This window comes from Mytilus galloprovincialis, chromosome 3 (assembly GCF_965363235.1).
Source record: "Mytilus galloprovincialis chromosome 3, xbMytGall1.hap1.1, whole genome shotgun sequence".
In the NCBI taxonomy this organism is placed as follows: Eukaryota; Metazoa; Mollusca; class Bivalvia; order Mytilida; family Mytilidae; genus Mytilus; species Mytilus galloprovincialis.
In genome coordinates, this window is record NC_134840.1 from 56,330,008 (window position 1) to 56,357,235 (window position 27,228).

At 30.9% G+C, this 27,228-nt stretch overlaps 1 protein-coding gene and 1 long non-coding RNA gene across 2 annotated transcripts; both read left to right on the forward strand.

Moving 5' to 3' along the window:
• Positions 1 to 4,090: 4,090 nt before the first annotated feature.
• Positions 4,091 to 27,228, forward strand: LOC143068390 (uncharacterized). Its single transcript, XR_012976162.1, has 2 exons — positions 4,091 to 4,191; positions 24,934 to 27,228. It is a non-coding gene; the product is annotated as an uncharacterized LOC143068390 (long non-coding RNA).
• On the forward strand, positions 17,185 to 20,504 carry LOC143066483 (uncharacterized). The gene is made up of 4 exons (XM_076239396.1): positions 17,185 to 17,485; positions 17,848 to 18,012; positions 18,498 to 18,585; positions 19,707 to 20,504. The coding sequence occupies exons 1-4, from the start codon at positions 17,290 to 17,292 to the stop codon at positions 20,437 to 20,439; spliced, it is 1,182 nt and encodes a 393-aa protein (XP_076095511.1). The 5' UTR covers positions 17,185 to 17,289; the 3' UTR covers positions 20,440 to 20,504.

The window sequence follows — 27,228 nt, forward strand, 5'->3', positions numbered from 1 at the left end:
AAGATTCATACGAAAATGATTGAAATAAGAAGAAACGGTAGACATAAATTATACAAAATTTAAAAAGACGTGGAGGAAAATTATTGTCAATGCCGATGTCCTGCATCTGTATTTTTTTAATTTCTAAAAAAAAAAAATCAAGGTAGTTAGGGACGCCCGGACATCAAAAGTTCAATGTAGGATAACAAACTTAATGCAGTATAGTTTTTTTCAATACATCCTATTTTTTTATCCTTCATCATGATTTTTTTCATTTCGTCCCTTATACAACTCGAATTATTTTAATTATGTGGTATTTAGATAAGACTAAACTGATACAGAGGGAACTAGGCTGGTCCTCTCCCTTGCAACATACGGGTATCACAGCCAAACAGATAAAGGACAGAGAACCAGTCTATGAGGGAATATCGTCTATCTTTCTTTTTTTCACAGGGAGTGATTTATTAATAATTTCGGTCGATTTTTTTTCTCATCTATAATATTTGTTTCCTCCGTATCTTCTTCGGTTACACTTAGTTCAAGTTTTTTTTTCGATTTAGGAGTTCAAAATTCGGTTGATATTTTAGGTGTTTTATTAGGTTTTATGCTACCATTCGTTGAAGGTGTTGTCATCAATTTCTGCTTTAAAGGAGTATAAATTTTATAGAAAATTGTGAATCTGGCGCAGGTTCGATTTCAATTCCATAATCATTTGCTCTTGGTTGTTTTCATCCTGATTTTTTGTCAATTTTTTTCTTGCTATTTTTTGAAAGTGCCCTTAAACTAACGACGTTATCTGTTTTTGTTGGCTCTAACCCTATACTCATTTTTGCAGCCAAAATATGAAAACAAGTAGATCAGGATTCACATTGACATGTTTCTTTTGGAAAAAGAGTTACACAGTATTTCCCTTTCCTGCCATTTACAATATACGAACCTTGTTGTGGAACCAAAGTAATTAAATTATTGTCAACAATAAACCGTGCCAAACTTTGTTGACTGCTATCAGTACTAATTGTCGGGTAATTTATGACAGGTTGTTGATTAACTAAATTACCTCATTATTTTCTAATTTGACCTGATTAGTACTAGTGTTCTCATCAGAGTTTGTTTGTTTTATGATTTCCTGTGAATTTAAATTGCCTAAAGGATCAGTGTCAGATTGGAAAGAATTAGACTGAAAAAGTGGCTTGTCCTTTATTAAGTATTCAATTACTTCATCAGGACTTACAATTCTTTTTGGAAATATAACATCTGATGGTGAAATAAATGCTCTACTAAACTCTTTTTTTCAAATGATAATTTCCTAAACCAGAACGTCCACGTAAAATTTCATAATTCTCAAAATTTTGTAAAACCCAAAGCCAGCAAATCTACTGGTAGCTCTTTCCAATCATTTTCTCTTTTTAAAACGGCATTCATACTTTCGGAAAGATTGTTTGTTATTCCAGAATAAGGATCAAACATGCCGGGATATTTTTCAATTAACCATTTACCAGAGTGATTTTGAATGGCCGGAGATATATGTTTATTGAAATGTTCCAAAACTACGGGAGTCCATTTTGAGGTTAATTTCATTTTTGTTTCCAAAAATTCTTCTTCATTATCAGAATGCAACATCTGATTCAAATGATCTATATCTATAATACTAAAATTACGAGGTCCAATTTGTCAGCCGTCATCGGGTAAAAACGACAAATCAAAGAATTCAACTCTATATATAACTAATATAGGACAATGGTGTAGATTAAAAATTACACCACTCCAGACCCTTTTGTTTTCAGCATAATTAATATTGCCAATAATTAACAAGTTCCGGGTCGAATCCGATACCGATACAAATAGTATATTCAGCTATTACCTTATCTGTACGTTCCGCATTTGACAGGCGCACCACCAAACGGTGTATTTAGGATTTTGCTATATACACGGGTCATAATCAAAGGACTGACACTACTAAGTTCAATCGTTGTCAAATTGTTCCCTATTGTAGTTTTATTCAGCAATCAGCAAGACTTTCTGAGATAACTAATATAGGACAATGCTGTTGATTAAAAAATACTCCATTCCTGGATAGCCAGGACCTTTTGTTTTCCAAATAATTAATATTTCCAATAACTGATAAGTTCCAGGTCGACGGGTTCAAACAGAAAGATTTGAAAGCAGAGAAAACTGTGTATCTTATAATCGACATGACTTATCAGATGACAATACCAATTACTAAAATAAGGCTTAGGCATAGTTATATACTTAAATTCAGTCACGGACCCGCGATATCACGGGTGTGTACTTGTAAATTTTAATATTATCACTATCCACTTTGCCTTTTAACCAGAATTTAAAATCTTCTTTTATATGATTCCAACAAAACATAATCGGACAATTTGGAAAAGTATCTCGAACAGCCCTTTTTAAACCTGGTTCTTGGTCAATGACAAAAGGATTTTTTTTTTTTATCTATTCTAGGAATTTTATCTTTCAAGAATTTAAACAAAACTTCATGCCATTTAGCGTGTTTACGTTCATGGATAAAAAAATTATGCCCTATGACACCCCACATCTGTTCTACGCGGTATCCTGAAAAAGAAACAACATCTACATTAGACAACTTTAAATACTGATCAAAATATTTAACTTGAGAATGACCTGTAATCAAAACGTGTTTAGCCATGACGTTGACAAATTAAGCACTAAGAAATATATGAAAAACTTAGAAAATAATTTAAAAAAAGCACTAAAAAATATTCAGTAAAGGTGACACGTGCTCACTTGTGACAACATAATTAGTCCACACGCCGACATTCCTTATATACTATGATGCGAGCGAAAAAAACTAATTATTAATATAATAATTCATACTTTAATAATGCAATCAAACATAAATAAAATAGAATAATTAATAATCATTACCTTATATGATATAGTGTATAAGGTTGAAAATCTTTATAAAATTTAATATTTAAATTAGCATTAAAAGCATTAAAGAGAATGTCGGTCTAGACTTTCCTATCTTATTTGAATGTTTTGCTCATTAATTGTACATGTATTACATATTATTTATTATCTACTTTTTTTGATATAAATTCTAGCATTAGTTCAGTACCCTTTATGTATTTTTACGTATAAAATTTTAGTTTGAAGTTGAATTTTTTATTTATTATTTTACACACAAGATAGGCTTCCGGGAAACATTTTTTTTTTGCTAATTTGAGGTATGTATTTATATTTCTATATCATTTTATTTGTCAATGAATTGTCTTTCAGAATCATTTTCAGGATTTTGACCGGGCTTTAGATATTTTTATGAATTTTAGTATGATCAAAGTGAAAATTTCACTTCATCATTTGTATACAAGGGTGACTTCCGGTCAACCTTTTGCCCTTTTATGGTAATATATTTATTTTTTTCTTTATATCATATTGTTTGTCATTTGAATATCTTTAAGAATCAATTGACAGACTTTGACCGGGCTTTTTATATTTTTGTGAATTTTAATTCAAAGTTGAAAATTTCACTTCAATATTTGTTCACAAGGGGGTCTTCCGGTTAACTTTTTGCCCTTTTATAGTAATACATTTATTTTTTTCTTTATATAATATTATTTGTCATTTAAATGTCTTTAAGAGTCAATTTACAGACTTTGACCGGGCTTTTAATATTTTTGTGAATTTTAATTCAAAGTTGAAAATTTCATTTCAATATTTGTGTACAAGGGGTTCTTCCGGTCAACTTTTTGTCCTTTTATAGTAATATATTAATTTTTTTCTTTATATCATATTATTTGTCATTTAAATGTCTTTAAGAGTCAATTTACAGACTTTGACCGGGTTATATGCTTTTTCGTGAATTTAAGTTTTAATGTTCAAAAGTGTGTTGCCAGAGTCGCACTAAGAAAGCCTTCCGGTCAACTTTTCGGTAAAAAATCAAATATATATTTTTTTTAATTTTATCTTATAGACTATTATATTATCTTTCAAAATCAGTTTTATTTATTAATTTAGCTGTAGCGGTTCCAAAGATATTAGTTATAATACACTCATTTTTCATTTCCGCGTTTTAGACCCTCCCAACCAGTCGTAGTCCTGCGGAGTACTTCTAGCTTTTTCCATCTGTTAGTACTTTGCGTGGCACATGATCATCAAAAAAGAAGAAAACAATCACACAGAGGAGTGATGCTGAATTGACATGACATTATAGTTATCTGATATGAGGCAAGACACCGCTTCTAGAAATATTTAGCCATACATAAGGCGATATTTATATTGATATATAACAGTGTTAGTCCAGATTCAACTTTGGACATAGATCACTTTACTGACACTACACACAATGGGCTATTCCAGAAATATTCTGTCCCCCCCCTATGGAAGACATCAGATGTTAAAAAAAAATTCCATGGAAATATTTTTTACTATTACAAAAATTTTCTGGAATTCCAGATTTTAAAAACTTTAGATAACTTAAATATACTGGATTTTTTTTTCATGATGCTGTCAATATGTCTGGAAATTTTAGTGTAAAGATTAGAAGCAATACCTATGGAAGACATCGGTTTTATTTTTTTTGTCTGGAATTTATTTTTTTATTCTGAATATGCAAAAAAAACCTGGAAATTACTTAGTTTAATAGTAACAAGTAGCTATTACTAATAAAAGCACGTTTAAAGTCAAGCACAACCAAATCCATGACTAGAGAACTTGTTAGCCAATATGTTTACCAGTGTATATCTTCTCATACATTGCATACATATACAATATCCCTGTGGAACTTGGATCCAGCAAATACCTTTTTTTAACCTTGCTGCATACATGTATACATGTATGTCCCAAGTTAAGAGCGTGTAATTTTAGTGGTTTAATTTTCATATTTGTTTTTTATTTATTGTTATGTATTTCAATTTGGATATTGGTGTATATGTCTAAATTGTTCCACACCGGTCATATCCAAGCCTGTGGTATTTTTTGGTTGTACACATCTGTCTTGAAAACTTTTTAAATGTATTTATGAACAAATAATTGACCTATAGTATATAGGTCTATATAGGAATCTGATGTACAGTAGCTGTCGTTTGTTTATGTAATATATACGTGTTTCTCGTTTCTCGTTTTGTTTATATAGATTAGACCGTTGGTTTTCCCGTTTGAATGGTTTTACACTAGTAATTTTGGGGCCCTTTATAGCTTGTTGTTCGGTGTGAGCCAAGGCTCCGTGTTGAAGGTCGTACTTTAACCTATAATGGTTTACTTTTTAAATTGTTATTTGGATGGAGAGTTGTCTCATTGGCACTCACACCACATCTTCCTATATCTATACATTGCCATTTTCTCTAAACAAATAAGATTTTTTTAGAATAGTAATATAAAGTGTAAAAAAGAAAGGATTTAAAGCACAAACAGCTTATTAACAACTGATAGGAATGCATGGGAAAATTAATAGAGATAATTGATTTGACCACTATTGAATACATTTACAACTAATGTTTTACCACATCAAAAGCTTCCAACATCTAATTAGTTTCAGAGACTTCTGACCATTATCAAAATCTCCAGGAGCCTATAATTCTAGTGATGGTCACTTATTACTTTATTTCATATTTGTTTTTCATATTTCTATATCAATTTGGACATTGGTTTATCTGAATCAGAATTGTTTCACACTGGTCATTTTGGGGCCTTTAATAGCTTACTATGCTGACTGAGACTTGATGTTGAAGGCAATACTGTGAACTATAACAGTTCAGATAGAAAAGTACATTGGGTATTTAATTGGGTGTTGTCTCATTGGCAATTGCATCACATCTTATAATTTTTTTTATTGATGTTAAAAAACCATATATATTTATCTCTTGAAAATTATTGCTGAATAATTGGTCAATTGGGATTAAACAAATCACTCACACTGACAAGTTAATAGCTCTGTAAGACCAGCTGTAAGAATGGGATCTCTGAGGGTTAAGTTAAAAGAGAGATAATTTATTTGACCACAATCTAATACATTAACTGATTAACAACTGTTCAGAGACACACAATCTGATACATTAACTGATTAACAACTGTTGTTTTAACCACATCAAAAGATTCTGACACCTTAATATTTCAGATATATATTTATGATTTGCCAAAGCAAGCTGAAAAACTTTTCCCTCATCGAAATTTCCCATCTTTATGATATTTTTTTTTGGTTCTAGTATACAATAAAGCTGGTAATAGTGACATATTTTTTGATTGGACTGGAATAGTGTCAATTTATTTAAAATGCACCCTTTGAGCTGTGTTCTGATATGTAACCTGTTTTTTTGTTGTTGTAGAAATTCTTAATCATATGCTATCAAACACATATTTTAGTTCCTACCTTGAGTAAACAAGAAATAACAAACAATATGTATTCTAGCAAACATGTAGGATTTAATTTCTAAAACTAATTGTTTCAAAATTAAGTACAAACAGCATTGTGTAAAAAAACTTAATATATATTTTTTTATATTTTATTCGATCACTAATCTTTTAGCATGTTTAGATAGAACTCTATCTGTATTATGATTTGACCACTTCTTCAATCAATCTTTTTATATTTTTCTAATTTTAATGGTTTATCATACATTCACTTTTTACACAAATCTCCTAAATTTACATAATATTTTTCATGTTCTAAGTTAATGCCCCAAAACCATCTGTGAACATGTGAAGTGACCATGATCTAAAATTTATATTAATTTGTCTTATTTACTGCTTAATGAGATTCAGCTGGTTTCACTATTTTTAGCCTTATCTACATTGAAATGATGTGATATATAATTTTGTACCAATCTTATTAAAGAGACTGGTTGTGTACTTAATGTCCCTAACTTCTATGAATTAATCATCAAAATCTATGCTGGGGATAGCCTGATAATTTTGCCAATTGGTGTATTCTAAATATATATGAATTATTATGATTATTGCAGGATGATAGTTTGATTAATAATATGTTTAAATGCAAGATATCCAATTTCATATGACCACATGGCGTATCATTATATGTATATATACTGTTATAAATATTAAAACAGAATTAAAAAAAAAAAAAATTTAAAAAAAATATTTTGATAAAAGAAAAAGAATATTTAGCACAAAAATGTATGTTCATATTGGTCCTTTTATAAAAAAACATAAACACATAGTTTTACAGAAATTTCTTAGATGTACAGAAATCATAAAATGCAACATAGATTAAACCTTGAACTGTTTGTCTAGGAATAAAATGGGGATGAAATAAACTTTAATTTTCCATTCAGAAAATTTGGTGTGTAATCCACTGAATACACACAACCAGGTTCCTTTTGATATTCAATATCCAAACTATCAAAAGCCTCATCATAGGAAACTACACTGGCAACATACCAACCAATGTCCCAATTAAATGTTCCAATTTCTGCACGTGACCAATACATTTTAAGTTTGGCTCCAGTCTCCTTGCACTGTTCATAAGGATCAGGTTTATTGGAATTGTGTTTTGTTTCCATTTGCCTCTCCTGGTCAATTTCCAGTTTTGATTTCAACACATTGTCTAACCAGTCGAAAAAAGGATCAAAAGCTTCATGCAAATTTTCCTCTGTAATATGCTCAGGAACTGCAATAATGGATTTTGTCTTGGAAGATTTAAAAACAGAGTATTGTCTTTGTCGATGCACATGTTTTAATTCATTATAATGCCTCCTTTGCCAAATAATAAGACTGACTGCTATTTCTCCCAATTTTGTTATCTTACTGACAACTGATTCAATTATCATATATGAACGCTTGTGTCTCAGAAGGAATACTTTCATTACAAGCTCATCTTTTGTGCCACGATAGTTTAAATTGTGGTATTTCAAAATACTTTTTAACTGAAATATACTTAGATTGGTTAGACTGTTCAAATCCATTGAAATGTCACTTAAACTTCCATCATAAGTATCTACATCTGGTGGAACTGTTAAGGCTTTACTTTGAGCAATATTTTCAACCAACTCTGTTTTAGAACTTTTCATGGCATTTGGAATATTTAGCTGTTTTGCTTCATTCTGTAGTTCTGCAACAGTTTTTTTGAATAAGTCATGTGTTTTCCATCTTTCTTTTATTTCTTCATTTTTGAGCTGACTTGACATTTTCTCTGTCATCTTTACCAGCTCTTTTTGCACTTGATCAGGAGTTAGCCATGTCAGTAGAGAGACGGAATCAAGGACAGACTCGGGAATGTCAACAAAAAGTTCACCAATAAGGTTTAAAATACGGGTTGGAAGGAATTGTTCTTCAGAATCCCATTCACCAAATGGAACAGCCTGTCTTGCCTCATAACACATATAGTGTAATTCGCCATTGCTAGAGAGCCATCGAATGTAATCTGGAAGGGGCTCTTTGACATATCTATATTCTAAGTTGTTATTACGTGAAAATATGGTTGCAGAATATTCTGTCAACCATGCAGTCCTGATATCATCGTCAATTGAATTTGACAAATGATTATAGTCGTCCAAATAATTGCCGTTGAATTCTCTTTGCAACTCCCATGCATGACAAATATCTGTTAATAGAGGACAATCTGTTGTTGTATATTCTGTATGGCAGTTGTCCTTGCCTTGTTCAGAAAGTTTAAGAAAATTCCTCAAACTTGTTTCGTCATTAAATATGTATTGGTCTTGAATTCCTCTAAAGCAAAAAAACTGGTTGCTTCCAAATTTAGCTGATCTCAAGCATCCAATAACATCTTTTGCCATGGCTTCCATGTTTTCGAGGTGGTCAGAAGATCCAGGTTTTGAATTTTTATGGATGAATAGCTCTTTTGATTTAAATGGACCATGTCTACTAAGAACCAAATTTTCAGCAGCATGTGGTCTCTCTGCAGGATTATCTTTGGAATTTAATTTTTCAAAGGAGATTTGTGTGGCCTTTTCTAAGTTCATGAAATTTACAAGTCTAACCAAGAGCATTCTTACAAGTGTGCTTGCTGGGGCCTCAGATGGTCCATTATCGACAACAAAAATCCATTTTTTCTTCAAAGTATGTGTTGAAGGATTTCTAAAAAACATATCTAATGCTGGAATGGAAAGCAGAAGAAAAAGTTCATTAAAACACCTAAAAATTGTCTCTGGCTCGAAGAAGGATATGTTTACTAATGTAACTGGTTGCCCTGTCCTTACAACGTTCATTAATGTAAGATTGTCAGAGTGGATGATAGCATCAGAAGTTATTGACTGAAGAAAAAGATGGGTCATTGGTGTACACGCATTCGTTCTTGACTGATCAAATTGGTGATCTAGTCGATTGTCTTTTTTCCAGCTTTTTCCAATGTTCTGTACAGGGTCGATATCTGCACATATTACACCTTTTGCATCTTTGGCATCCACCAAGCAGTCATCTTTATCATTAGCTGCCATATCTAAATGAAAGTTAACGTTTGCCCGGCAGTAATGAGCATTCACCCTCTCTTCCATCATGCCTACACGTGGAAGTTTTCTTAAAGATATCTTTGCATTTACATCATGATCGATATGGTGGCGGAGTGCTTGTCTTGAATTCTTACGGTAGTTTTCAGTATATGTGTAGCAGGTAGACAAGGCTATATTTGGAATTTTGTCTGATGCAGCTGTTAGTAAAATTTTTCTAGCTTCTGCCATTGTCAGGGCAAGATCCGGATTTTTGTATCTAGTTTCTGAGGTAAGCCTTGGATGTATTTTAGAGCCTTCTCCAAATGCGAGTTCTAAAACCTCTGCCAGCTGTGGAAACTTGTCTGCAACTTTTTGTCTACCTGCACCTTTTGCTCTGCTTTTGAATTTTTTAGCTTTCATTTTAGAAACTAAACGCTTATGCAGGTTTTGCTGCTGATTATTATTCATGTCATTCCTCACTGTCATGAGATTTGTTTTAAGGTCTTTGAATGTCTTCATTTTCCTCGGGATCTCATCTCGTGCACGCCTTAATGTTTGTTTACTTTTGGCTCCTTCAAGATGACTTACAGAATTTACAGAATAAAGTTCCACTAGAATAGATCTAATTATGTTTCTGTCCAGCACAGTGTCAACAAATTTCATATAGTCCTGTAGACTGTCTAGTGTTTCTTCTAAATTTCTGTTTGCTACTTCTCTAAAATTAACAGCTTCAGTAACTGTGTCAACAAATTCTTGAATATCGCCAGACCTGTATTCCATAATATATGCTGTTTTATTTATATATATCTGCATAACTGGTAAGTATTTTGACAGAGTTTCCAATAATTCAATAGACATTTTCCTTCTTTTAACAGTTACTTCAATACCCTGATAACTATCTTTGGCATTAAAAAAAACATTGCATAAATTCTGTGTCTTAACAATAGGCCCATGATCTAATATATATCTTCCTGAAGCTATTATTGCTGATATATGAGCTCTTTTGAGACGCTTAACTTCACACATCATTTTTTTCTGAAGAGGTTCTAGTTTACTAATGATTGTTTCATTAAGGAGAGTTCTTTTAACCTTTTTGTCTACATTTTCATGATCTTTTTCTATTGGATTTAAATATCGTGTTTTATCTCTACTTTCATTCAGAGCTGCCAATCGTCCCATTTTGTAGTAAAACTGAAAACTTACATTTTCATATAGCAAATTTTCAGGTAAATCTTCGTGAAAATGTTGTTCTCCATCCATTATATAGTCGGGTTCTTTTAATGTATCAGGCTGACTGAGAGGTTCAGATCCTGTGGCTGTTCTGATTTCAGGTTCATCTTGTTCACAGACTGTATCCGGCGTCCCCTCTGTCACATTTGTAGTAATGTCTTGTTTGGTGTCAAATTGTGAGACTTTTTCACATCCTGCTTCTGTCATATTTTCAGATTTATCATCTTTATGAATAATTTCCGGTTCCATTGCGGCTATATTTGTGGATGAATATTTGTTTGGTTCCTGGTTCATTGATAGAATTGGTTCAGATTTTACTTTAGTTACACTGTCAGCTAAATCCAGTTTATGAATAGTATCTAAATTCACTGTTGATGTATTAGTGTTGGTACCTGTGTCAGCTTCAATGATCTTTGCTGTGACTAGGTTTTCACACTGGTCTTGTTTATGGACAGGTTCAGTGGTAATTGTGCTGTTTGATGGTTTTGTATTCTTTATCTGAAACAATATAATTTAAAAGCTATATTTAGTCTATAAAACAAAATTATTTAGGTTAAATTTACCAAATTACATTATATATAATCTGATTTAAAATCCCCTGTAGAGGACTCTTTGTGACTGTGCACTTTGTTCACCTGTCTGTCTGTCCCTCAATTTGGCAAAAACTATTTGATTTGTTTTTAAATATATTGTTTTATCATGACAGTTACAGATCAATTTAATATTTTGTTTCGGTCTGATAACTTTGTGCAGAGTATGGTCCTTGAATTCACTCAAATATTCAATTTTCCACTTTTTTTTTCATCTTGAGAAAAGAAATATTATCATTCTTTGACAAAGCGGTAGAATCAAAATGTATAAATATATATATACAGGTTAAGACGAATTAAATAAATATATATATATTTAACCGAATTTTGAAAATCTAACATTGTTGGTCTAAATTTGAGACAAATTAAATATACATATATATAAAAGTAAAGTAGAATCTGTATGGTGGTAATATATAGAAAACTATGAAAGGCCCAAACATGAAAAACACAAAATTGTGAATATTGGTTTCTCTCATTTGATAAAAAGAAAATTCAGAAAACATTGAATAAGAATTAAGCCCACCCCTTCCAATAGGAAAATTACAAACTGACCAAAATGCAAATAACAGCAAAAGCCCACCAATGGGTCTCCAATGCAACAAAAAAATATGTCACCACGTGGTGGGCCTCAGCTGGCCCTTAAATAAAAATGTTCTAGTTTAAGGTATCACGGATGTCATACATTGAATACTAACCTTAAACCTTTGTCTATTGTTTTTTGCCCTGGACATGGGATAAAAGAAATCTGCAAGTGTTAGGCCTGTTGGTTCCTGGTGACTTGTTGGCTGTGCTTCTTCAATGGTCCCTTTAGTACATGCAACAAAATGATTTGGTAACCACCATCTGTCATATTTTGACTGCGTAGCAAGGGATGTCCACATTATCCTCACAGTGTCGTTACTTCTTCTAAAGCGAGGTTTAATTATCTTATGGAAGAGATGCCGATCTCGAACTGTCCCTATCAAATCTGGATAAACAGATACTACATCACATCCTAAAACAGAAGACAAGGCCATCAAGTGCCACATTTCTCCCCATTCTCCTTTAGTTGCAAATTTTTTTGTAGCACGTTCATACCCATCTGATGAGTTTGGATCTGATGGCAAGCGGCTTGTGAAAATACAGCATATTGTCCCTTGTCTTGTACAAGGTACCAGTCCTTCTGAAGAGCCATCTCTACAACAACCCTTGCACGGAGTTCTATATGGTTATTTTCAGAGCCAAAAATGTACATTGATCCAGTTCTGCATAAACAATTTCCATCCCCATAAATTTTCATTGGCAAAAACCCTTGGCATAAAACATCTTGTTCTGGATATAGCTGAAGAGAAATTCTATCAATTTTCGAAGAAAAAGGTTGGCTAATATTAGGCAGGGTATATCTGTAAATATGTTGTTGCTGAATTTCTGCTTCTTGTTTTAAAGATGAAAAACTTGATGAAGCAGCTGTTTTGAGTTTTTCCAAAATATGATCAAAACACTGCTCTCTGTCTTTATCCATAGTTGAAGAATCGTAGATTTTTCTGCAGAAAGAAAAGGAATGAATAAATAATTTTGTTTCCGCATAATTTACATTTCTTTTTTACAATTTATGTTTATCCTAAATCATTACATAAGTGTAATGTAAAGTATTTTAAAAGGAGACTTCGACGAATACGAATATAATGCTACAGTGGCAGATACAGTCTAGGAGGTACAGGGTTTACATGGGGAAAAAAAATTTGGTCTTCTTCCCTCCTTGTTCAACAAAACCCTTGTCAGAGGAGATCTTTGAACAATTTTACAAGTAAAAACAACTCTCATGCAAAACAGTTATTTGTTTATTTTTTATTTTTTAAATCAGACTTTTATTTATCTTATCTTTTTTTTTTTTAAATATTCTATAAACTATATATATTAGCTAATTGTGAAGGGAAGTGACAAATGTCAGGAGTATTTCAGATCATTAAAAAAAAATTTCAAACCTAAAATTAGGCAATATATTCTTTATGAATTCTCAACCCATTTTGAAATATCCATTGGCCATTTATCAGTCATAAAAATATTTGAAATCAGAAATAAGATTCCACTTGTATTTAATTACTGTATAGTAAAAATCTTATTAATTACTTGGAAGTACCAAACTTTGGTAACTTGTAATGGTTATTAGCAGACAGTCTCTTCAAAGTGTTACTAGTGGCACCCCATTGAGCTTGTATTGATCTACAAAGTATCCAATGGTGCCACTGACCACAATTGTTTACAGTATTCATTAAGCAATTATTTATAACAGCTATTAATGTCATAGCTCTCCAATATTGATGGCTTATTTGTCCTTGTACAGAAATATTTTTGTGAGATGAATAATTATTATATCTTTTTAAATGAAAATAATAAAATTCCCTTTTTATACTCAAGTTTCGCAAGGTGAATATATAATGATGGGGAACTCTGTCCTGAACAAATTGTTCCACTTTAGTATTTCAACTCTCCATAAACCACATACAATAATTAAAGCGTTCTCTGATTCAGAATGTCATTGTGCATTTTCTATTTCACGTTTTAGTGAAAAACATTTTTTTAATTTCTTTTTCCAAAATATAACTCTGCTGATGTTTTATCATAAATTGCCATTGTTAACAGATATTTTTTTATGAAAATCATTTATTGGGTTTTTTATTTTTTTATTATTTGAAAATAGGATTTTGCCATTGCTTTCAGCGATGCCCAATTGTTATGGTAGGCAAATTCTCCTGAACCACATACTTCAATCTATTGAAATCTTCTATCAATGTATCTTTTTCATATAATGCCATTTTGCACTTCCTAATTTACTTTATAGTAAGAATATTTTTAAATAACAACAAATGAAATTTGAGAGAAATGGGGATTGATTGGATGTTTGCTTGGTGGTGGGGGTGGGGGTGGGGTATATATAATTTTATGATCTTTGTTCACAGTCACAGTACCTCTTGTTTTTTTCATATATCTTAAGTCACACTCTTCCCATTTAAACTAGTTATTTTAGGGCCCTTTATAGCTTGCTGTATAGTGTGAGCCAAGGTTCCATGACATGTTGAAGAAATGTACTAACCTAAAATGGTTTACTTTTTGACTTGGATGGAGAGTTGTCTCATTGGCAATCATTCATGTACCACATATTCTCATATCCAATAACAATCTGGCCTATTTTTTAATTATCAAAATTAAACCAAAACCAAGTAAATGATCCAAATATTATAATTCTAGACTGATAAAAATTATTGTTTATGGATAAAGGAAAGGTTTAAATATCTTCTAAATTATAGTCAATTATGAATTGAAAGAATTTCTCTGCAGATGAAAATGTTTGCACTTATAAATCTGAAAACATTATGTATGATGAAGTATAAAAAATATGTAGTAATGATTCAGGATTCAGGGTTTTTACAAATTTGTCCTTAACATCAAGGCCAATTGATGTTCTATTTATGTTTATCTTTAATTTGTATGTAACATATTTGCAGTAACTTGTTAAATTATTTAATAGCAGGCAGGGTATTATTCTTGATAAAAGATCTGACTATCCCATCTGCCATCAATAAACACTGAGGTCAGATAGGTCATTTATATTTATATAATACTTTAACACTGCACTGTATGACTTCGAATTAATGGGACTGTATGGCTAGGAGCAAATGATGAGAGTGATTGTCTAATATTATATTATCTTCTGAGTGACAATTTTTTCATTGTAGGCTCTTATATCAGGCCCCTAATAATTAAATTATTTGATTATGTGCAAGTCTTCCTTAAAATGAGGTGATACTTAAGCTTTCTTACTGAAGTTGACTTTAATATTAAAATATTAGCAATATGCACAACTGTTTTTTCATGTAAAAAAAATTAGTACTGATGCAAATTAAATATAACTCCAATATGATTTATTATTAATCATATAATGGGGGGATGGTTCAACCCTACTATCATAACATGTTCATACAGTGATAGATCAAAAACTTTTCATAAAAGGGAGGGCTGTAGTCTATGTGTGGGCTCGCTCCAGTCATGCTTCAAGGATTCCCTATATGATCAACCAAATGTCCACCCTTTCCCATTAAATCTGCCTCTTGCATCTTTGAAAATCATAATTCTTATACACCTCAAGTTTCCATAAACACAAAAAATATTTAATTTGTCTTGCTTATTTAACATTTTATCTGGCCCTTTTTATACCATTTAAAGCCAAAATTAATCTTGATATGGAAATAGTCTTGCTCTATATACTAGTACTCTTATCTCAGAGACTCTTATATTTGACTGCACATAATTCATGGACAAAAGGTGTGCATCTTTGAAACCTTTAATAGAATTTTAAGTAACTTCTAAGAGCAAAATCTGAATGGTTCTACTAACTTAAATATTTCATGTACTTTTAATATACAGGTGGACCAAGTATTTGGTTTAAAATTCAATATATAATTATAAAACGTGTAAGCATTTTTTATAATTGAAATTCAAAATAATTTTCCCAGATCTTTTCTTGATGAAAATCTTGTTCAATGTGTTTACTATCTGTACATATTTCAATTTCAGATCATAAACAGCTCAGTTTTTAAAATAATGGCTAATATAATTTTTCATTACTTCAAAATTTAATTTCATGCATTATAAGTATAGAAAATAAAACTAAGTTTCTCCTTTGGGAAATCTTTGGAATATACTTATTTAGATGTACTTTTCATGTACTTTTTCAGGGGCAGATCCAGCCATTTTAAAAGGGGGTTCCAACTATATTTCCCCATTCAAAGGCATTGATTGTATAAAAAGGGGGGTTCCAACCCACAGACCACCCTCCCCATTCACCCCTGGATCCACCACTGCTGTTTGTAATAATAATTCATATTATTCAAATTATTTTCCTTGAATATACATTACTGTAATATTTGATTGTATACTGTTTACATCATCTATAAAGTACAACTTTGAAACATGAAATTTCTATTTAAGAAACCCTATTTTTTAGCAATATATATATATATATATATATATGTATAATAAAAATAATGTCTTACGTCTATGTGACTTGACTTACAAAAATCATAATAATACTTACCAATAACAGTAGTCTTCTCTTGAAGTATGTTGAATCTTGTTATAATATGCGGGTGCAATACTGAAAAAAGCTAGTCAGGATATGAGTTTAAAGTATCTGGGCAGGCTAATATATATAGTAAATTGAACAAAGCATCAATTTATCTTGGAATCTTCTGACAATTATGGCATTGTCCTGACACTGATCCTGTTCAACACACAAATGATTCTAATGGGGTTTTGATAACAACAAAGACTCAATAGCAATGGTGTTCTCTTTACACCTGTAACTCTAAATACTTTTTTAAGTAGAAAATTTCCATTCTTTAGTTTATAGTTATCTTATTCTTTGTAAGTTAGGGAATAAGAATTTTGGTATTTTATGCACAGTTCTGTTAAAAAATTGGTACACAATTGAAAAAAAAGTCTGTATCATGAATCTGCTTTCAAACCATTTTGAGAATATTTGGAATTTTTTTGGACATATATATATATATAGGTCATAATTCACAAATGCATGATATTTCCATATTAAAAAAATATACAACAGATTTTAAAAAGTCTGTGTATCCAAGGCCCGCCACTTTTCTGGTTAAAGTATCAATAATAAATTAAATGAATCATGTTTATTTTATCATTCATCATAAATCTAAGAGTGGAATAATAAGTAGTACATGAGGAAAAGGTTTTAATAAATTAAATGTTGAGGGCCAAATAGTCTAAATAAGACAAAAAAGTGATTCTTATCTGCCATTATGTAGATTTTCTGTCATCAGACTCATCACTAATAATTATATATTGTTAGCTCACATTATTTCATGGTAGACAATCATTTGACAATTTATGGAATTTTTCAACTAGACAGTTTGAGGCTGAAATTCATTGGCTATATTTTGTTAAAGTTGTGGACATAAGCTGATTGATGGAAGGCACAGCAGGGATGGGTTACAGATTAAATGAAACCATATGTAACCTGCACTTTATATATAGGCAGGGATCAAACCACATTTTTGCATACATGTACATGAATTAACACTTGCAAAGACACTATGGATTTTGATGATTTTTTTACTTCTTATGACTTGGAGAGTATTAAAGACACTTTTCTAGAGAATGAATTTTCAAGTGTACTAGGCCTGGAAGAAGTTACAGACGATGACCTCAAAGAAATGGGTATAAAAGCATTGGGGAAAAGAAGACAGTTTATGGCAGCAGTTAAAGATATTACAAGGAAAAAATTAAAAGGTACATATTTTTATTTCAATCTAATGACAAGAATTGATAAGAATATTCAAAAGTTAATCATAAATAAGTATTAATTAAATATCTGAATCTGATAAATGATTTTTCTTTACAAGTAAATATTTTAACCAATATAACCCCATCTTAAGTGAACTATAGTATTAAAACTTAATGAATTGGGAAATGAAATAATTATTCATGATTGTTATTTACTTTAATATCTCTTAATTATGAGTTTAAGTTAAAATTATCTCAAAATTGAATATACAGAGTTCATGCACTGACCATAAATTTAGAGCTTTGCATTTTAACATGAAAACCTTGCAAATAAAACAAACACTAACTTAATTTTACATGTTTTGCAGCTGAAACTGCAGATTTGCAGTTATTAAAGACATTTACTGCAACTGAAATTCAGGATAGGCCAGAAACCCAGGATAGGCCAGAGACAAGACAAGAAAGTATGGAGAAAGTAGAAATGAATAGGGGTATTGAAAAACCAACCTCAAAAAGAAAGCTTTTAGTGGATTGTAAGTACCATTATAATATTTTAAGTTGAAAGTTACACTCAAGGACATAAGATGCATTCTGTGTTAACCAAATGCATTCTGTATTCTACTGCATTGAAAACTTTAAATTTATTCTGTTGATTAAAAAAAAATGGTCCCCCTTTTTTGTCTTATTTTATCATCAATCTGAAAGAAAATATTTTTTGAAATTGGTAAATATCAACATTTTTTTTGATATTTCAAAAATCATGTTTCCATATATAATTACCTAGATTTCTATGCTAACTCTGTGTTTCTTATAAAATGAAATATTTCAGACATTTTTTGTATGGCCAATGATTTTTTAGGATATTTTCTTTTATTAAATGTTCAGTCATTCTATAGTCCAAAGACTATGTTTTAAGATATAAATAATATGCAATTTTTGTATAATCAAATTTCTATCCAATTTTCTAACAATTAAATATGAAATTTGATTGGAAACAATTATATTTATCTTTTTGTAGTTGACCAGTCAGAAGATGAAATGTGCACTCCATTAAAACAAAGCACTTCAAAGATACAGTCAAGTACAAAATATGGAAAACAATCTGGGTAAACATTAATTATGTAACATTTCCATGATTCCATAAGGCACTTAATTTCAGTTGATTTCATATGATGATAGGTAGATATTTAAGGTTATCTAAGTCTTGTACAGTCTTGACAGTTGTGTGTAAATTTAGGTCGATCCTATTATAAATTTGTCCAGTAAAGAGGAAATAAACCAGATGTAAACAATTAATTACAATTCTAATGTTGTTAAGAGATCTATCACCCCTGGTGTTTGCAGATAAGCCAATTAAGAAGGGATACTTTTGACACTAGTTCAGATGTAGAACAAATAGTTCATACTAGCATATCAGTTTTATTTCCTCAATTATAAACACACTCAAATGCTTAAGAATTCTTTGAAGATTTTTGGTGAATTTCAAATACATGGTTTATTAAAAAAATCTTTAAAATCATTTATTGCATCAAGCAAAAAAAATAATGCTCACTACCTGTGAGTTGTATATTTTTAATCAAATAAGCTCTACAATAAGAAAAGATAGATTTTATTTCCCATAAAGGACCCATAATATTTATAGGCATAGTCAGTACATTGATTTTTATATCAAACAATTGCAATAGATAATACGGAAGAAAAGAAAGAAATATTTTGAGTTCTAAAGGCTTTGAAGTTTTACAGCATTGAACCAAATATTTAAGATGAATGCTCACAAACAATTTCTTTACCATTTATTCCTTTTTAAATTTCTTGTCTTTCATGTTGTAAAATGACAAGTACATAAAATTTGACGAAATTAAGGCTTATTGATACTTCATACATGTACCTGTAACTTTTTCTTTTATATTTACATTAATGAATGGGCAGATAAATTATATGAAATTGATGTGAAGTTTTAAAAAATGCACTTGGTTATGGAAGAAAAAAAACTTGTTACTAAAATATAAAATTTCTATCAGAAACAAGTAAATGTATCTATTTTATATTAAAATAGTTAGATTCATATAGCACAATGTCTCTGGTTAAGAATCATAATTCTTCCCTGTACCTTCAATGTCATATAGTGTTACCATGTATATACATGTAGTGTGTACTACTTGTTTCTTTGTTCTGTAGGAACGAAATACAATTTATTTTACTTTATATGATTTCTTTTATTTATTAGAATACAAAATTGGCTGCAGTCTCCTTTTGATGAAGAAAAAGTGCTAAAATCTAAAAAGATAAGCCTACACACTGCCACAGAAATAAAAAAAGTGTATGGACTTAGGAGGAAGAAAATGGAGTTCATGAACTCAAAATTAAAAGAGTTAATCAAAGATCCAGCAGTCAGGGGTCAAAACAAAACAACAATTATTGGCATGGCTGAGGTAGCTTGGGACGGCTATAACGCTCTAGATGCAAGTATTGATGTTATAGAGGTCGATTCATTGATTGCCGCTCTAGAGAAAAGGGGGCAAACTTTCAATGAAAAGCAGACTAAGACAATAAGAAAAGTAACAGAAAGAGTAAACAGGGCTAAAAGTGATATAAAATCCGTGTTAAGAAGAATAAAGGACACTAAAGAGGATTCTGAAATCGATGAAAAGGAAAAAAGTAGGAAGATTGCCAAAGAGGAGGATGAGCTTACCATTATGCACCATGAACTGCAAAAGGGAACAGACTCTTTAAGGAAAGCTTGTTGTATAAAGATTGTACAACTTCAAAAGTTATTGCAAACAATTGATAGACCTGAAAATAGTGACAATGGAAATGAAAGTGATGTGTCTGCCTCTAGCATTGTTGAAGACATTCTAGACCAAGGCTTAGGTGAGAATGGAAAAGATGGAGAAAACAAAATTGTTGACCATAATGGAGACGAGGAAGAGGATGAGGATGAAGAACTAGAAAAACTTTAAATAAATAAATATTGTGTATTCTGTATGTGCTTGTTCTTAGTGATCTTGGTTTATTGGCAATTATTTTTTTATTATCATGATTATTGCACGACTTCTTTTATATATTAATAAAATAAGACATTGTAAAGATTTTATGGTTCTTGTACTGACTGGAATTAAATGTATGCGATTTTTTAGAATGGAAATAATATGATCATCTGTCTGAACTTTAATGTTTCATTTCAATATATAAATATAAAAAAGAAGATGTGGTATGATTGTCAATGAGACTGTTGTACTCTCCACAAAAGACCAAAATGACACAGAAATTAACAACTATAGGTCATTGTACGTCCTTCAACAATGAACAGAGCCCATACTGCATAGCCGGCTATAAAAGGCCCTTAAATGACATTGTAAAACAATTCAAACAAGAAAGCTAACAGCCTTACTTATTTCAAAAAATGAACGAAAAACAAATATGTTATACATAAAAAAACGACAACCACTGAATTACAGGCTCTTGAATTTTATGACGTTACAAATCATGATTTATTGTTTTATGTGTTTATGTCATGCTGCCCATCAAGGGACCTGGATTGGAATAATAAATATTCTTATTCTTGTTCTTCTTATTAAATTTACTGATATAAAATCATACTCAGTCCTCAGAACAATTTTTTAATACTCAATATTGAGACATTATGTTTTTCAGTCTGTATCTGTTAGTCTGTCTGTCTGATTGTCTTGCTTCAGGATAAACTAAGTACACATGTTTCTTACATGCTTATGATATGATCTTTCTTATATTAATGCCAAATATTAGTTTTGATCCCAATTTCAAGGTCCACTGAACATAGAACATGGTAGTGTAAGGTTTTTTGACAGTGATTTTATATAATGATAGTGTAAGCAGGCTACAGTATTTCTTTTTCTTGAAAATTAATCTTTCTGTACATTGCTCTAATCCGATCAGAAGTAGTTGTTTGAGGGGCCTTCTTAAGCTTTCATTTCCTGCAGTGACAATAAATCTATCATTATATCAAACAAAAGCAAAAAAAGATACAAAAGGAATATTCAAACTTATAAGTCGAAAAATGAACAATGCCATGCCAAAATGAAGACAACAGACAAACAACAGTACATAAAACACAACATGTATTAAAGCTATAGACTGACACATTACACAACAAAATCTGGGATCATTTTATCTCATGTGCTTTGGAAGTGTAGGCCAATCCTGCTCAACATGTGGCACCAGAAAATAATACATGTACTAGTATGTGTAGTAACTAATGATCGGGATCAACAGCTGAGTTAACAAGATGATATTTGTTCATACTTGACGTTAAAACATTAAAAAGGTTTCAATAAAAATTAATTTAAGCATAGTCATTTCTGTATTATAAGAAGTCAGTAATGAAATTTCAATGCAAGACAGATAGCTACTTATTGCACTCTTTTCAATAAAAATACTAAGTGTATGCATATGTAGCAAGGGCTGATGAGCTGATAGTAAAGTCACTATTTAATGATCCATTATATATGAAAAGGATTAAAAATTCATATCATTAGGTTATAATAATCATTTCTTTTATTACATCATAAGTATCTTAAACTAATCAGATGGCATCATGTCAGTATTTGTTTTTGATGTGTTAGCAAAGGTCATAAATGCATCAAGAATTTGTCATGCCAAATTATCTCTGATTTAATCTTCCACTGTGGTATAATTTACCACTGAGAGATGCTAGTCATAGGTGCTATAATAATTAATCCAATTATTTTGACATTTGCACTAGAAGACTTATACATTCATGAAACTATCAAGATAAAAATTACCAAAAGAAACTTTGTAGTGTCAAAAACATCATTGTAATCTAACTTTAATATAAGTTTTAACATTGAATTTTTAAGTCATGAAAGACAAATCACAAAGTGGTTAACAATTAGCAGCAAATTGTAAAACTTTGATGGTCATTCACAGTAACTTTATTTATTCAATTTATTCAGTCTATTTGCAATTTTGTTTTACACTACATTTTGATTGCTCCTGCTAAACAACTATCAGAGTTGTGCCTTCTCCTTAGAAGTCTTTACAGAAATTTACAACTAAAAGACCATTTAAATCGTATGGGTTTCCCCCATAGTCAAAGGCGGTATAGATGCTTGTATTTATTGTTTACATACATGTTAGCTGCGGTATACCGCAGCTACATACATGTACACTATATTTTTTTGAAAAAAGTTTTTTCATAGGCACATAATTTATCACACACCTTTTTTTTTATATATACTCTGCTTCTAACCTTTTTGGTGGGGAACTGATCAGAACTCTGGTGTTTATACCTGGAAATAATGGCTTACAAGATATTTTTAGTCTGGAAAATCTTAATGACTTCCAGCTAAAATTGCACGGAAATTGATCCGTCCTTAGGAAATTACATGGAATTTTTATTGCCTCAATAGAAAAATTTTGTGGAAATTGTTGTTAAAGATGGAAAATTTGTTTGGAATTTTAGAAAAAAAAAAGGAAAAAAAAAACTGGAATTCCAATGTCTTCCATAGGGGGGGGACAGACTATTTCTGGAATAGCCCAATTCTAATGCAATTATTTTGTAACAATTGTTCTGATTGGATAACAGCAACCGTAAAATTCTCTATCTCCTTGTCTGTAACTAAGGAAGCCGGCATTTTGAATTTCGGAATGTATTCACATGTTATTTCTACAATACTGGATAAACAAAAAAACTCACTTGTTGCGCCTAAAAATCTTCTTTTTATCAAATTTTATTACATTTTGAAGCGGCACAGAAGCCAGAAAACGCCCGGTGTTTATGTTTGACGCTGGAAGCATACCTATGACGTCACCTAGTGTAGGGACCAAAGAACATAACATCTTTTCGCGGAATTTTCTTTAATGAACATTTTACACTAAAACAAAGATTGAAATTTAATTATTAACTTGTTTTGCATTAGAATAGAGATAACTGTATTGTATTTAAAGCTTTGCGGACGTCCATCGGTAGTTTTACTGTCGCAAATACCCGTTTACCTGTCTCCGCTCCGCGTCGCCAGGTAAACTAAATTTGCGACAGTAAAACTACCGATGGACGTCCTTAAAGCTTCAAATACAATACAGTTATCTCTTAATTCGCCGTTTCAGAATCTAATGCATCCTGGGTAATATTTTCAAAAGCGTACACCAAAGCGTTTTGATTGGTTTAAAACGTTATAAACAATGGAAATTCAACCAATGACGTAACGTTATTTTCACTTTGGGGTACGAACAATGAAATTACCCATGATGCTTTAGATTCTGAAACGGCCAATTATCCTTGATCAAACCAACTATTTTATTTGTACCTTTCATTGACCCCATGCTGACATGGACATTATCTGTCAATAGCAAATTATAAAATTTGTAATTATGCCTTTAAGATATATACAAACTTGTTCCTGGGAACAGTATATTATATATATCTATATATAATAATAAATACATTGTGTATGAAAATAATAATATAACATCTACACACGCTTAAAAACATGTGTCTCATGTCTATCTCTAGATTCACCTTCCGTGACAAGGTAACACTACGACTATTGAAGTTATATTTTTATATAGCGGATGTGGTCTAGTGGTCTAGAGCGCTGGACATGAGGCTAAGCGAATGGTGCTGTAGTGTATCAAAGGTGTGAGTTCGAATCCCGCTGAGGGACGGACAAAAATTTGTCAGTATAAAATCTAACTCTAACACATATATATGTTCCTTCTTGTTCAAACAAAAAAAAATTACAAAATACAACATATAGAATTTAAGTGTCAAGTCATTTATTTAAAAATGTATGTCTTCAAATCTGTGCCTACATGCAGTTGTAAACTTGTCAAATCTAATGTCCTCTGATTCTCTGATTAAATAACCCACTAATAATGTTTCCCCAATCCTTTTGCTTGAAGGTTTAACTGTTTAATAATGAGTATCTAATAATCTTTCAATGTCAGAAACCTAATAGTAAGGATTGTCAGGAGATTAAAAGGATGTTATTATATACATGTACAAGCATGATATACACCTAAAACAGGACTTTATTACCCTACATGTATCGTGACTTCCTGTTTTCCTCATGCTTGATATGATGTATTCCTCATCTATAATTATAGTTTCCTGCTTTGCCATCATTTTCCACAATGACGTCTTATACTTGATGATGCCTTGTTGATTTTGACATCTATACTTTTTTGAAAAGGACATAGATTTCGGATGAATCTGACACAATTTAAAAATGAACATAGATTTGAAGACTTCATACATAGACTTTAATGAACACTGCTTACAATAAATGATCTGACTCGTTCCAGTCATAAAAACAAGAGAAAACAAAACAAAAATCAAGGATTTCTATCTAAACATATGAAGTACCTGGTATTTTCTTTTTTTACATGTTTTAAACACAATACCATGCTAAACATTCTAAAGGTTTGTTAAAGTTTGTTTTTATTTTATTTTACAGATTTAAGAACAAATGAGGTGTGGATGATGAGATTTAGACAAAGACTGGCTTGGTTAGTGATAGTGTTTTTTCTAGCAGCAACATGTGCTCTTGTGTACTATATTTTTGAGATAAATGAACATTTCAATAAATTTGCCATTGACCATGTTGAAAAATTCCATACAAACTCAGGAACAGAAGATACACATGGATTGTGGCATCACATAATTGATATACCTGCTTTTGTCTTCTTCATCATATTTATCATGGCATATCTACAAATTTTCTTCATGATTCTGGCTTGTACCAGAACAGAACCAAAGCACAGTTTTGCATACATTTGGCCAAGTTTTATTTCTACAAAGTTCAAGTCTTTAGTATCAAATTGTTCATTAAGAATTGAAGGATCAAAGAAATCTCATGACTCTACAAATGGTTATATTACTATTGATACATGAATTATGTTAATAAATAGTACTGTGATATTTTACAATTATAAGTTGTTGATTTTCTATGATCTTGTCTTTTTTTCATTTTGATAACACTATTTTATTTACATTTTTGTATCATGATAAAACTATGTTGAAGTCTTCAAAATATGAATGTTAGCACATTTTGTAGTAAACAAGATATATAGATTTTTCATGATTTATATTTTTTTTGCAATATGCATTATGACCATAAAAGGACGGTTGGGATTGATTTTGGGAGTTTTAGTCCTCACAGTTTAGGAATAAGGGGCTCAAAGGGTCCAAAATTAAACTTTGTTTGATTTCATCAAAAATTGAATAATTGGGGTTCTTTGATATGTCAAATCTAACTGTGTATGTAGATTCTTAATTTTTGGTCCCGTTTTCAAATTGATCTACATTAAGGTCCAAAGGGTCCAAAATTAAACTAAGTTTGATTTTAACAAAAATTGAATCCTTGGGGTTCTTTGATACATGTATGCTGAATCTAAACATGAACTTAGATTTTTTATTATGGGCCCAGTTTTCAAGTTGGTCCAAATTGTTGTACAAAATTAAACTTTGTTTGATTTCAACAAAAATTGTATATTTGGGGTTCTTTGATATATGCCTAATCTAGCCATGTATTTAGATTTTTGATGTTTTTGCACGGTTATCAAATTGGTCCACATTGAGGTCTAAAGGGTCCAATATTGAACTTTATTTGATTTCATCAAAAATTGAATCCTTGGAGTTCTTTGATATGCTGAATCTAAACATGTATTTATATTTTTGATTATAGGCCCATTTTTCAAGTTGGCCCAAATTGGGGTCCAAAATTAAACTTTGTTTGATTTCAACAAAAATTGTATATTTGGGGTTCTTTGATATATATGCCTAATCTAACCATGTATTTAGATTTTTGATGTTTTTGCACGGTTATCAAATTGGTCCACATTGAGGTCTAAAGGGTCCAATATTGAACTTTATTTGATTTCATCAAAAATTGAATTCTTGGGGTTCTTTGATATGCTGAATCTAACCATGTATTTTGATTTTGGATATTGGACCATAATAGGTAATGTCCAATTTAAAATTTAAAGTTTTCAAGTTTAAGTTCTGAGACCACATTCATTATGTGTCAGAAACCTTTGTTGTGTCAACTATTTAATCACAATCCAAATTCAGAGCTGTATCAAGCTTGAATGTTGTGTCCATACTTGCCCCAATGTTCAGGGTTCGAACTCTGCGGTCGTATAAAGCTGTGCCCTGCAGAGCATCTGGTTCTATTTGGACTTATCACTTGAAGAGTTATTTTTTTTGTTCTCATGTAACCAGTATTGTCATAATGTACATGATGTATGATAAAATGAAGTGTGTTACTCTGAAAATGCATAAATATAGATATCTAAGATTGCGAATTTTTAGGTTTAGAAAACCTCAAATAAAGTGCTTAACATTTATTTAAGAATACTCTAACTGAATGCTTATATCTTTAATATTCTTTGTTTAATTTGATCTCAGCTTGTGCAAACTGATGATAATTTATAACAAGACAAATATAGTAGATATACGCAGCTGTCCTTTCTAGTTTTTTGGGATGTCGTTTTGATGTATTATTGAGATATATTTTAATTTTCTTAATCTGTTATTGTATAATTGCATTTCATGTAATGATTATACTGGCATTTGATATTACTTGTATTTTTCATGGACCAAGGCATAAGCATTGGGTCTCATTAATTTTTTTTTATTGTATGATAATTTATTATTATTTTGAAGCATATGACAGTCACACTATTGATACACAAATGTAAAACTGAGCTATTTATGCAATAAGAAAATGTGCTACATCACTAATATCACA